The 13560-nt window shown below is 56.4% G+C and overlaps 2 protein-coding genes across 2 annotated transcripts; both read left to right on the top strand.

The window, feature by feature from the left end:
• On the top strand, positions 1–889 carry LOC142056980 (homeobox protein not2-like). The gene is made up of 2 exons (XM_075092479.1): positions 1–132; positions 731–889. Exons 1-2 carry the CDS (start codon positions 1–3, stop codon positions 887–889), a joined length of 291 nt encoding a protein of 96 aa, XP_074948580.1.
• A 3391-nt stretch (positions 890–4280) lies between these two features.
• Positions 4281–13349, top strand: SMYD5 (SMYD family member 5). The gene is made up of 13 exons (XM_075092250.1): positions 4281–4412; positions 4608–4716; positions 5425–5564; positions 5778–5899; positions 6616–6685; positions 7099–7203; positions 7662–7724; positions 7947–8017; positions 8317–8423; positions 8999–9055; positions 9850–9944; positions 10207–10277; positions 11867–13349. The coding sequence occupies exons 1-13, from the start codon at positions 4317–4319 to the stop codon at positions 12003–12005; spliced, it is 1245 nt and encodes a 414-aa protein (XP_074948351.1). The 5' UTR covers positions 4281–4316; the 3' UTR covers positions 12006–13349.
• Positions 13350–13560: the final 211 nt, after the last annotated feature.

Raw genomic sequence — 13560 nt, 5'->3', positions numbered from 1 at the left:
ATGAAGAGGGTCCGCACTGTCTTCAAACCAGAGCAGCTGGAGCGGCTGGAGCAAGAGTTCCTCAAGCAGCAATACATGGTGGGCACCGAGCGAGTAGACCTGGCTGCAACTCTGCATCTCACAGAGACTCAGGTAAGAAATGGGGGAGCTGGGGATGGCGGCATAGATCCTGGGTCTGGGCTTGGTCTGTGGTGATTTCCCTGCCATTTTTTTCTGCTCTCCCGAGTGCGTTTCTGCCCCTCCCACTGCAAACTAGGTACTTAATGTGGAAAGGAGGAGCCACACGATCTTCTGTGGTGGGATCCAAATTCAGCTGGGGAAAGGGAAAACAAAGCAAGGGTGGTTCTGGGAGGGTGTGAACAAGCATAGGAGCAGGGGCAGGGTTAGGTGGGTGTCTCGTGCTTTCTAGCAGCCGTGGCCCCAAGGATGGGTTCAGTGGCTCATGGGAGCTCAGGGATGCACCTCCTTCTCTCCCCCAGCCATAGCCTCCTCTGTGCAGCTGCATCCCCCTCTCCCCATGTCCCTTCTCCCAGCACCACTCTGCCCTCCATAGCGTCACCTCCTCCTGCTTGCATGCACTATGCTCCAAGCAGAGAAGGGGCATGTTCCCCTCGTTAAGGAACTCTGCTTTTTAGGGGGACATCTGCCTCGGAAGCATGAGGCAACGGCCCCCATTGGAAAGGGGCTCCTAGAGACCTTGGATTAAGCTGTTGTGCCATTGTCCTGCTAGGTGAAAGTCTGGTTCCAGAACCGGAGGATCAAATGGAGGAAGCAGAGCATGGAGCAGAAGGCGGCAAAGCTGTCACAGTTTGGGGTGATACGGCCTGCCACCGCGGACTCGACAGACATCAAGGACCACGAGGAGGACACCGTGGATGTTGAGCTTTGAAGAGCTGATGAAATTCAACTGCCAAACTGCCACTGTTGCGTTTTGAGTCATGTCTGCTCGATGGAGATGCTGGGGATGCAGGCACGTCTGCACTTCCTTGGTCCAAGCGAGACATCACGCTCTCGATCTGAGAGTTGGAGTTACAGGACTAAACTGCATCTGACTGGGAGGAACCCCCCAAATATTGTTTGGCTGCTGTTTGGTAGCCATGTGCTGTAATTCCTGGGGTTTCATCACCAGGCCAGTTGTTCCTTGATGGTGCCATAGCTGTGGCAAGGCATGTTGTCCCCTGTTTGCTCTTGAAGCACCAGGACACACAGACAGTTTCCAGCAGAGAGGCTGGGGTGACAATCAGATGGTGTTTCTGACGGCTGTGAGCATAAGGGCATTCGAACATGGGGCCACTCGCGTTGCGTGTGGCTGTGTGCTCCCAGGAGGGAGACCTGTGCTGGGAGGAAAATCGACCCTGATTGTTTTTCCTATTAATTTGACTCCCATGTTTGATGCTTAGATCACAACAAAAAAAGCCCCAGAACTGGAAAGCCCTTTGCTCCCACCCGCAGACTCATTACTCTCACAATAAGGTGAACAGGGTCTGATCCTGACTCTGGAACAGAAAAGCCTCCTCTTGTCCTGTGCCTTGCGGTTTTTGTGCCTTTGTTTTGGCTTCCCAAACATGGAGGGCAGAAGCCAGTGGGTCTTTTCTGCCTTCTGGCATTGCCTTACTTCGCCAAGGTGTGCGTATGCTGCTGCAGCAGGGAATGAGGCGCTCAGGCTGGCTGAGGTGCGGGGATCAGGGCTGTTATAAAAAGGCAGCTTTCCAACACCTCTGGTGCTTCAGACGACCCCCTGCCCCTCGTCCAGATGTGCCGATTCTGGCCCAGACGGCAGTTGCTCTGTTCTCTCCTCATTATACATCCAGGTGCCATGGGAAACGGCACCTGGAGTGTTTGGCGAGCATGTCTGTAACCACCCGATGCAGTTAGCAGTTGTATTTCTGGTGGGTGGGAGAGCTCTGAGGGGTCAGGAGTGGGAACACCACCCTCCCCGATGTCTGTTAGCAGCTAAGTGCTCTTAGGCCAGGCTGTCAGCGCTCAGGCTGTCACCTCGCCTTCCTAGGTCTGCCCGGGGTACCAGGCACCACGTCCCGTCAGCTCAGGATAATTTATTGTGTCTCTTTCTGACCTAGAACACTGTATATCACTTTACTCTTATATTGTTATTTATAGAAATAACTTTTTTTTTTCCCTTAATAAGTGTCACTTATTTATTTGCTTTGCTTCTTAATAAAAATCTAGTGTATTTTAAAAAGAAATGGGACTGGCTGGGGGGAGGCAGAGTTGGGCTGCTCCTTGGTTTCTGAGCAGGCAGCGATGCCTCAGTGGCTTCTTGCCCCACAGCTGCCAGGGATGGGTTACTGATCCTTTTTTCCGTGTTCCTGAATAAATAGAGTAAAAAAAAAAAAAAGAAAAGAAACGTACCTTTTCTTCCTCTTATTAAGACCCTGTTGTCAAAAAGTAATAGCTGCTTTCTAACAGCAGAAGTCACGAAAGGGTCATGTCTTCTCTCACGTTTTCATTCCTGATATGCCAATATGAAACTGACATACAAATATGAAAGCAATTCCCCGCCCCCCCACGCTTGTGTGTTTGCTGGTAAACCTGTGCACTTGCTACAAGCTTGAACATTTGGAATGGAGCAAGAACAGCTTTTAAACAGATCAGCTGAAAACCTGTAAGTGTCAAAAAAACAGAAGGAAAACACATTTCCAACTACTCTCTTTTTAATTTTGAATTGAAATTATTAAAAAAACAAACAACCCAACCCAATGTATTTTCATCCTTCCAAAAAATTTGAGTTTGAGGGTTTTTCTTAAGCTGTTTTGGACAAAATAAATGCTAAAAAAGAAGGTTTTTTTTTTTTAAATTCATGAGCCCATAGCATGGGTGAAAGTAGAGAACATGAGTTATTATCTCAGGGCCACTTCCCGCAGAAATAGAACTACATTTAGAGTATGAAATATAATGTCTGGGAAACAACGGGTGCTCAGGTTCGGGCTGCTGCTCCCAGAGAACAAGGGCCTCCGTCTGCAGGTGGATGCAGCCAAACCTGTGCAGCCCTGGCTCTGCCAGGATGATGCTTCAGCAAACTGAAGTCCAGGGGAAGGTTCCCCTTGCACTCTGCAAATAAAGAAGCACAAGCAAACCCAGCCCAGCTTTGCAAATACTTCCAAATTAATGTAGGCACCAGGGCTCGTTCAGAGACACGAAGGAGGCTTTTAAGTTTTGCTGGCCGGGCCATGACTCAAGCTGATGCTCTGTGCGAGAATCACCCTGCCACTTAGCACTGAAACCTTAGGAAAACAGGACATGTAATGCTGTTATTACAATAACGGCTAGTCCTCCTACTATTAGCATGAAGATATAATTGAAATAGGAGTCATAAGGTAGCATTGCTCCACCCATGCCTAGGTCCTTGCAGACCCCTGGGATGGGCATTGCACGGTGGAGCAGTGCCCCGCACAGCCTGCTGCTGGGTTCACCGAGGCCAGACGCCAAAATACATCTGGGGAAGATGTCCCAGGCAGTTTGTCTGTCCCTTGTTGCTGGCTGGGGAGGTCTCCTGCTCTGCAGCCATGCTCCCACCTGGGCTGCTGGCCTGGGCATGGAGGCGGCAGGATGCACCCAGCCACGCAGCATTACCCACCCGCTGTCGTGTCCCCACCGCGAGCCGACAGTGACATCTAGTGACTCCAAAACACCCAAAATGTGAAATCATCCTGTATTCCTAAACCCGCTGCAGCTGCCTGGTTGATGCAGAGCGGGGCTGAGTCTGAACGGGCAGTAGCAGTGCCGGTGCGAATTACTAAATACAACTAAACACGCGTTTTCGTGGGTTTTAGGCGTTTGCAGACAGCCTAGCAGGAGGTAGCGAGTGCGCAGAGGCCACGTTAGCATGTTTTGAAGGTTTTTTTGGGGAGAGCTGGGCCAGTTTTGGGTGCGCAGGGGCACCGATGCCTCCCCACCCTGTGAGGGGGTACCTTGCGCTTCCCTCTAACAAGTATATGAAGGCTATTCCCCCCCGCGGCTGTACGGTTAAAAATAATTAATAGGGCAGAGGCAGCAAAACTCCCGTGTGGTTTCGGCTGTGGAAGCGCCCCAGCCCCGTTTGGGGGCTTTTTGGCGGTGTTTTTGGAAGGTGGCGGTGGGCTGAGAGGAGGGCTAAGATGGCGGCCGGCCCCCTCCCGCCCTGGGGCTGAGGTGGGGGTGACGGCGGGCGCGGACCCCTGAGGCGGCGGGGGGCTGACAGCCATCTTCGTGCCGGGTGGCGGGTGAGAGGGGCGGAGGAGGAGGAGGAGGAAGAGGAGGAAGAGGAAGAGGCGCTGCCCGCCCCCGGCGGGTCAGAGCGCGGAAGTCGCCGCCCGAAGATGGCCGCCGCGGCGGGGGACGTGTGCGGCGCCGTGCCGGGGGGCCGCGCTGGGGCCGGGGCTGCGGCGGAGGCGCGGTTCATTAGCAGCGCCAAGGTGAGCCCTGTCCCCCCGCCGCGGGGGTCCCTCCCCTCCCTGGCGCTGCGGCAGAGCCAATTTTTTTGGGGTAAAAAGGGGTAAAACCCCGTCAACCTCCCCTTAGGCTGGACGGCGGGGGGTGGGTGTATCCACAGCCCCCGGGTGGGTTTCGTCTTCGGGTGCATCCCCTGACCCACGCCTCTCCCTCGGCAGGGGAAAGGTTTGTTCGCCACCAAGAACATCCGCAAAGGTGAAACCGTCTTCGTGGAGAGGCCGGTGGTGTCGTCCCAGTTCCTCTGGAACGCCTTGTACAACTACCGAGGTGAGCGGCCGGCGGTGGTGGCACGTCCCCGCCACCTGCCCCGGCGAGGTGACCGCGGGGACCCGAGGGAGCTGCCCGGTTTTCAGGGAAAGAGTTTAGGTTTGCCTTAGCACGGCTAGGAAGGTGGCCCAGCTGCCATTTCTGCCTCTGTTCTAAACGGACTATTGACAAGATGAAAACGTTGGGGTTGTTTGAGGGATGGTCACATCCATCAACCCCGGAAGAAAGCGCCACGTGCCACCATCGGGCGCCATGTGTGTGGGAACCCTGATTTTTTTAATGACGTGGGTCCTATCGCAATCTCACCACAGCATGGTACAGCCTGCAAAGGTGCCAGTGCTCTCTGGAAGCGTCAGAACAAAAACCAAGGGTTGTAAGAGCAGGATTTTAAACTTTTTTGTCCTAGCTAGACTCTGCTGTCTGAGGAAGTCTGTTGCAGGTCAGCAACATGGGGATGCTTGCCATCGTATGGCCCTTAAACACTTCCTAGTGTTACAGGGAAACAGATGAGGGCTGGGGGGCTTCAAATTGTAGCATAAATGGTCTTTTCTATGGAGGGAATGGTAAGAGACTGTTGCCTCCAGCTGGGAGACGGTCCTCGCTGATGGTGTTGGTACCAGTTGTGCTGTCTTGCCCCAGGCTCTGTCCCCTTTCCTTTTTGAAGGCTGTGGTCTCACCGTGGCATCCACCCATCTTGTCTTCCTGCAGCTTGCGATCACTGTCTGCGGGCTTTGGAGACGGCGGAGGAGAATGCCCAGCGGCTGCTGGGGAAGAGCTCGCTGGTGCTGCCTTACCCGGAGCAGTGCAGCATCCGGAAAGACCTGCACCAGCAGTGTCCCCGGTGCCAGGTATGGGGCTGCCGGGAGGAACCGTGGTCTTGTTGGGGTCACCAACTCCTTCACAGCATCTGGCCAGGCACGTGCGCTGCCCAGAGATGGGTGTCTGCCTTTCCCTTCTGCATTGCAATGGCTAAAGAGCTGGGGCTTAGATGGTCAGGGAGGGGGTACAGCCCTTTTTCCTGCTGCCATAGCCAATGCCGAGCGCTGTGCCCCTCGCTCTAGGTGACGTACTGCAGCGCTGAATGCAGGCAGGCCGCTTTGGAGCAGTACCACCAGGTCCTCTGCCTTGGCCCATCCCGTGATGACCCCACGCACCCCCTCAACAAGCTGCAGGAGGCATGGAGGTAGGGGTCTGACCTGCCTGTTGCTCCATGGGCAGAGGAGGTGGCTCTACTGGGCTGGGTGACACTGCCTGGAACCAGAGCTGAGGACTGTCCTTGCTTTGCATCCCTGCATGGGGTGGCTGGAGGGTGATGGTGGCTGTGGGACACTGCCCAGCTCTACCTGCTGGCTGGGTAGCAGGTCAATTTTTGTTGGCAGCGCAAGGGCTTGGACATGTGGCTGAGCAGTTCTTATTTTTCTCCCAGTAAAGAGCTACAAACCACTGAGCTTCACAGCCCTCCTGCAGTTTTATAGTGCTCCTGTAGATCTCCAGCCTCTGGGAGATCTTCCTCGTAGCACCCCTGCGGGTACAGAAATAGCTGTCCCTGCTTGCAGATGACAAAATGGGCACAGATGGGAAAAGCAACATTCCTGACCCAAAGCTTGTCACAAACTACAGTGCTTGCTGCAGTCCTGGGCTTTTTGTGGGACCCAGGCTCTAGTTTAGCAGGATGGTAGGGGATTATTTGTATGCTCAGAGCAGGCAGGTGGGTGCAGGCTTCCCCTTGTTCTGAGCAGCGCTGAATCCTCACGTGGCGATGCTGCACTGCCCACTTTGGTGTGATGGATGAGCGCAGGCCTGACCGCATGGATGGCAGCTGCCTCTGCCTCCCTCCAGCTTTTTACTTCCATACCAGCACTGATCTGCTCATCTCCTTTCTTCATTCTTATCCCCCAGAAACATGCATTATCCACCAGAGACTTCCAGCATCATGTTGATGGCCCGGATGGTCGCCACCGTCAAACAGGTATGTCTGCAGTTTGGAGCCACAGCTGCTGGTGTGTGCTTTCCTCATCCCGTTGTGGCCGTTATTCACAAGGAATGATCTCTTTTCCAGTGACTGGCGGGGTCCTGCTTGAATAGATTTCAATGTCTAGTAGTCTCTGGCAGAAAAGGAGGTTCCTACGTCCTGAGCCAAGCAGGTCTTTTTTTCCATACCAAAATAGTTAGAACTGAACCTTTCCTTTGGTTCTGTTTCCTTGGCCTGGCTTTCTCAGCGTTCATTCTGACAATAAACTACCACCATGCAACTGCTTTGGGTGGTTCTTGATAGCAGGCTGGGTACCTCTGAGCTCAGTGGGGCTTGTCCTCTCCTCCCTCTCTCCTGGCCAGGGAGGAAAGTGGTGTTGGTGCAATGCTTTGGCGTGTTTCCTTTGTCAGGCTAAAGACAAGGAGTGGTGGATCAAGGCCTTCTCCCAGTTCTGCAGTAAGACAGCAAATGAAGAAGAGGAGATTGTGCACAAGCTGCTAGGGGACAAATTTAAGGTAAGAGCCTGGCAGCGCTTGGATGTGTTGAATCCCTGAGCCTGTCCTTACCCTGCCTCTGTTTGCAGGCCCAGGGGTGCAGAGGCCCCGTTACAGTTGGGGTGGGAAACACTGGAAATCCCAGGCTCAAAGTGGGGGCACAAAGCCCCCATTAAGGGCTGGCTGACCTGACAGAGAGGAAGGGGGTTGCTTAGAGGGCTTTGGGCTTGTGGTGCTTCAATGGGACACAGTGCGTATTCCTGTGGTGGAGATGCTTCTGCTGTGGGATGGGACAAGGTGGTATTTAGCTGCTGGGTAGGTGGCTTTTGCTGCTCTGAGGGCAACAGCCTCCAGCCTTGCAGGGAAGGACAAGGAGCCTGACTCCTCAGCCTTCTAGCCCGTGATGGGCTTGGCTGTCAGCCTGGGTCTGACTCCCAGCGGCATCTCCCCACGCTGATGGTGTTGCCATGTCCTGCCAGGGCCAGCTGGAGCTGCTGCGGTTGCTCTTCACCGAAGCCCTTTACGACGAACATCTCAGCAGGGTGAGTTAAGCCGCCTCCAGACTAGCCAGGGAGCGTGGTGGGATCCTCCGCTTAGCACCAGCCACCCTGGGTCACGTCTGCTCCAAAGGCCAGGGCTTTCCCTGGGACTCTACCCACTCCTTGATTCCCTGAAAGCTCCCTGTGGGATTTGAGGTGCTTGCAGAGTGGGGTGCTGCTGCAGGCTGGCCTGGGCTTAGCTGCTTTCTCATCTCCCTTCTGCAGTGGTTCACTCCAGAAGGCTTTCGATCTCTCTTTGCCCTCGTTGGGACCAATGGCCAAGGCATAGGAACCAGGTAACGGGGGCTTTCTGGGTGTTCCTCGCAGGGCAGCAGAGATGTGGCATGGAGGGGATGTACAGTCTGGAAATCCACGCTGGCCTGGGTAATGGCTGGGTTCAGACCTAAGAGAGGGGGATGGAGAGGCAAACATAAAAGCAGTCCTTCGTCTTGGCTGTGTCCAACCCTTTCGCGTCCCTCTGCCAGACCTTGGCCACTCAGAGCCACTGAGTTTAACCCTTAGATCCCCAGCTGTGAGGTCCCACCATGTGCTGACAGCACTGCGGGACTGTAACTGTCCCTCTGCTCTCCGACAGCTCTCTGAGCCAGTGGGTGCACGCTTGCGATGCGCTGGACCTCCCCATGCTGCAGCGAGAGGAGCTGGATGCCTTCATTGACCAGCTCTACAAGGACATCGAGAAGGGTGAGGCTGTGAAGTGACCATCAGGCAGTGGTGTTTGCAGGAGCTGGTGGAGTTTCTGCTGCTAGAGACTTCCCAGCATTCAGGGACTAGGAGGGGTTCCTGCTGGGTGCTGAGAGATCCCGCTTCCCCTGGTCCATGCGAGCCGTGCCTGCTGCCTTTGGCTTGCTACATGGATAGAGCAAGTCCAAGTTTGTGGGCAGCGTGACCTACGGCAGGTTGGGGTGGCTGGAGGGCTGATGTGGAGCAATCCTGTGCAGGAAAGTCCCATATATGCTAAACGTTCAAAGACCTGTTTATCACTTTTATGACTGATGGAGCTGTGTGAGTACAGGGACAGGCCAGGGAGCGCACATCTGAACTGGGGGTCCAAATCTTCATCTCCTCCATCCCTCTCCCAGTTGTGAGGGAAGGGTGCTTTGGAAACCACGCTCCAACACCCCTTCCCCAAAGCAGCGCTGGCTGGGTACCGAGCCAGTTCAGTGCTGATGGATATCCCTTCGTGCTCGCGCTGAGCTGTGTGCGTGGAAGAGCCAGAACGGCCCGTGCAAAGCTCTAACCCCCTTTCTTTGCTGCAGAGTCGGGAGAGTTCCTCAACTGCGAGGGATCAGGTCTCTATGTGCTCCAGAGCTGCTGTAAGTAACTCAAGGACTGGGAGGAAGACTAGTCGTGAGGAGGGAGATGTCCTGGGCTAGACTGGATCACCTCTTCCTAAAAACTTCTGGAGAAAGGGGTTTGTGCTTCCTGTCTGTGGGATGGGATCGGTGCTGCCCTGGGCCTGGCTGCTCTTGCGGTCTTCTGGCATCTCGCCTAGCTGTGAAATGGTCAGTCCTGGCTTGAATGGACTTGGGTACGATGTAGTCTCTAGGAGCCACGTATGCAGTTAGCAAAGAGACCGCCTCCAACCTTGTCTGAGCAAAACAGGGCTGAACAAACTGTTAAGGGAGTGAGCCTTTCTTGGCTGGCCCGTGGGGACACGGGAGAGGATGTCCCACCACCTGGAGCCGCCTTCTTTCACTCCTAAGCATTAGCGGCAGAGTGGGGATGAGCTGGGCCTGGGGACTGGCTGCTGGGAATGCTGGGAAGCAGGGAAAAAGCACTGCCCTGTGCACCCCTGGGGTTGATGCAGGACAGATCGCTCTCTCTGAGTGTTTTTTATGGGTCTAAGGGAGAGCCGTGACCTTGCACCTTGCTCTGCTGGACCCTGTAGTCCCCAGTATGGGTGGAGGGTGTCATGCTGATCTCCCTGAGGTAGATGGGGTGGCTGTAGCATTGTGCTGCCTTATCCTTAGCCAGGCCACAGCCCTCCCAGTTGGAGGCACTGCCTCCCATGTGCCCAGGTGACACAGAAGGGTGTCTGGAGGTCTCCGACCCTGCCTCTGCCTTCCCCTGGAGGCAGCCTCACAGCTATGTCCTGTCTTTCCTGTAGGTAACCACAGCTGCATCCCCAATGCCGAAACATCCTTCCCAGAAAACAACTTCCTCCTGCATCTGACGGCTCTGGAGGACATCGAAGCAGGAGAGGTGAGACAATGGGGCCCGGCTGAACCTGGGGTGGCATCGCACCTTGGCTGAGGGTCCCTGTGTCCCCTACACCCCCAACTGACCCCTGCTGCGTACCTCCTGTCTCTTGCATTGGCCTGGCAGAGGAATTCACGCCTCATCCCAAGTAGGAGCTGCCAGACCTCACTTTTCTGCCTGATTCTGAGAGGGACTGATACAAATCTCTCTGCTTTGGGTTCGTGGGAAGCAGCTCTCAGCCAGGTTTGTTTCTCTTTGCTCACAGGAAATCTGCATCAGTTATTTAGACTGCTGTCAGAGGGAGCGGAGCAGACACAGCCGCAACAAGATACTCAGGTAGGGGCTGCTTGAAGGAACCCAGGGGGACAAAGCACCCCTTTATACCCCCAGCCAGTCAGTCTGGGCTGCATTCCCACCGCAAGGGCTGTGCAGGCTGTGCGTGCAGCACATGGGGCTTTCGGTGTTGTGACAGGGTGCCGGCGTGCTTGTGGCAGGGTGTGCATATGTAGCATGCGGTGCTTTCGGTGCTTTGAGCGTCTTGCAGTCCCTTATTGTGTGTTGTAGCCTCAGGGACCAAGGATGGTGAATGGAACTATATGCAGTTGGCAGCTGGTCACAAGTGGTGTCCCCCAGGGCTCAGTTTTGGGGCCAGTTGTGTTTAATACCTTTATCAATGAACAAAGCAAGGGGCTGACTTGCACCTCAGTAGGTTTGCAGATGACACCAAATTGGGCAGGAGAGTCGCTCTGCTGGAGGGCAGGAAGGCTCTGCAGAGGGACCTGGACAGGCTGGATCCATGGGCCGAGGCCAGTTGTGTGAGGTTTAACAAGGCCAAGAGCCGGGTCCTGCCCTTGGGTCACACCAACCCCAGGCAACGCCCCAGGCCTGGGGCAGAGGGGCTGGGAAGTGCCCGGCGGAGAAGGCCCTGGGGGTGCTGGCTGACAGCCGGCTGGGCATGAGCCAGCAGTGCCCAGGTGGCCAAGGAGGCCACCAGCCCCCGGGCTTGTGTCAGCACTGGTGTGGCCAGCAGGAGCCGGGCAGGGATGGGGCCCCCGTGCTCGGCCCTGGGGAGGCCCCACCTCGAATGCTGGGCTCAGGTTTGGGCCCCTCGGGACAAGAAGGGCCTGGAGGGGCCGGAGCGTGTCCAGAGAAGGGCAGCGGGGCTGGGGCAGGGTCTGGAGCACAAGTGTGCTGGGGGGCGGCTGAGGGAGCTGGGGGGGTTTAGCCTGGAGAAGAGGGGGCTGAGGGGAGCCCTTCTCGCTCTCTGCAGCTGCCTGAGAGGGGCTGGAGTGAGGGGGGGGCTGGTCTCTGCTCCCAAGTCACCAGTGACAGGGCGAGAGGGAACGGCCTCAGGCTGCGTCAGGGGAGGTTTAGGTTGGAGATGAGGGAAAATGCCTTCCCTGCCAGAGCGGTCAGGCCCTGGCACAGGCTGCCCAGAGAGGTGGGGGAGTCACCGTCCCTGGGGGGGTTCAAACACCATGCAGACGTGGCACTTGGAGTCATGGTTTAGGAGGCCTGGGGGTGTTGGGTTGGGGGGTTGGACTTGATGATCCTAGAGGTCTTTTACAACCTTAATGATTCTATGATTTAGGCTTCCCCTCCCTCTGCAGGCTTGTACCGCTCCTGCAAACCCTTGCTATCCCATCCCACCTTCCTTTTCCTTCTCCACCCTTCAAGTGTAGGGTTCCTGTTGATGTCCACTGTCCCCATGTCCCATCACCCCTGCAGGGCTGAGAAATCCCCTCTCCACCCAGATTACCTCCACCCCACCTGAGCCCAGCGTGTTTGAACCCAAAACTCCTCAGTATCTTAACATTTTCAGCCCCTTCCTGGATGCTCTGTCCCCGACCCGCTGCCCAGCAGCAGCATTGGGGTTGTGCCTGTCTCAACACCATCACTCTTTCTCCTTCCTTCCCTTTTTCCAGGGAGAACTATTTGTTTACCTGCTCGTGTCCCAAGTGCCTAGCGCAAGCCGATGATGCCGACGTGACTTCGGACGAAGAAGAGGAGGGTGAAGGGGAGACGGATGATGCTGAGCTGGAGGATGAGATGACTGACGTTTGATCCTGGCCCCGGGGCGAGAGGAGAGGAAAGGGATGGGGGGGATCCTCCGAGAAGCAGCAGCTTTAAAACTAGAAACAGGGTTGTGTTGTGGGGTCGGGTGGGAGGCCGCACGCCGGCAGCGGGTGCGGAGGTGTGATGGAGCAGGGCAGTGGGGGAGCCGGAGGCAGGCCCTGCTCCCACCTGTCCATGTTGTGTGCTGTGTGTGTGTGTGTGCGTGTGTTAGGCCGTCCCCATCCTCCCTGCGAGGACAGGCTGTGAGCCCGCAGACCCCTGCCACGTCCCAGTCCCTGGAGGGGTCGGCTGGTGCTTGCAGGGGAGGCTGGAGGAGAGCAGGGTCCAGCCAGCCCCTGGGGACATCACGATGCTCACCTTGTGGCCACCCGCGAGGCTGCTCCGCCATGCCTGCGCCGGCCGCAGGTGTGGAGGAGCATGTCCTTTCCTTCCCCGCAGGGACGAGGGGAACGTGTGTGCGTGAGTGTGTGTACGTGTGTTTGTGCACGAGGGGTACTATTTAATGTCTATATTAGCACTATCTACACACCAGGGAGCTGGGGTCCTTATATATACTCCATTCCACGCCTTGGCTCGGTGAGCAGCAAGGGGCAAAGTGATTTTGTGGGTGGGACAGAGACACCTTATGGGTGTCTCAGATGCCCGAGTCCAGTGGGGAGAGTGAGGCCAACCCCGGCAGGTGCCTCCCTCCCGCCTTGGCCCCATCCTTTACACGATGCAAAGGAATGATGGACCGTTCGGGGAACAGCCAGGCTCCTGCTAGCCCAGAGCCGACACAGGCTACAGTGTCGCATAAGCAAAGTCACCATCCAACACCCAAAAGATGTTTTGGGTTCTGCAGACACCGAGCCGTCCCTCCGGGCTGTCTCCCTGCAGGCTGTTTCAGGAGCAGGATGCGCCCCGAGTGGGAGCCACTGTGCCCAGGGATGCAGCGTGGTGTTGCATGCTTCCCCGCAGCAAGTGGCCCTGTGTGGAGACGTCACCGGCAGCTGCGTTTTGTCATCCATCACCCACGAGGCCACACTGCTGCGTGGGGCATCCCCGCTTATGGATCATGCGGCTGCAGGGAGAAGCTCCCTCTGAGCAGCGGCCAGTCAGCAGGTTGGGGATGCACCTGGGGCATCTTCCTCCCCTCTTGGATTTTGGGGAGCTGTTTTCCTGCCACCGCTTCCTTCGAGCCCCCAGCAGCTGGATTGCGGGACTGAGAGTGACGCCGTAGGTGGGCGCCTCCGACACGACCATCACCGCCAGCCCTGCACTTCGCTCTTTGTCCCCAGCCGTCCCGGGGCCGTGTCCCCATCAGTGTTCGTAATAAACCAAGACTGGTGAGAAGCTGAGGCCGTGTCATTTGTACTGGTAAACTCGAGGGTGGCGAGTGCAGAGATGGGGGCCACGATCCAGGGCCTGGTCCCAGTGGGGATGTGGAGGTCTGGGGATGAGGGAATAGGCGCCCACTGGGGTCTGGGACCGGCAGCAACGATGTCCCGTGAGGCTGTTTCTGCCCCGGTGTGTGACTGATTCATGCTGCATGGGGTCTGATGTG

This window comes from Phalacrocorax aristotelis, chromosome 4 (assembly GCF_949628215.1).
Source record: "Phalacrocorax aristotelis chromosome 4, bGulAri2.1, whole genome shotgun sequence".
Classification (NCBI taxonomy): Eukaryota; Metazoa; Chordata; class Aves; order Suliformes; family Phalacrocoracidae; genus Phalacrocorax; species Phalacrocorax aristotelis.
Note: the sequence above shows the minus strand (reverse complement) of the source record. Positions and strands in the feature narration are given on the sequence as shown.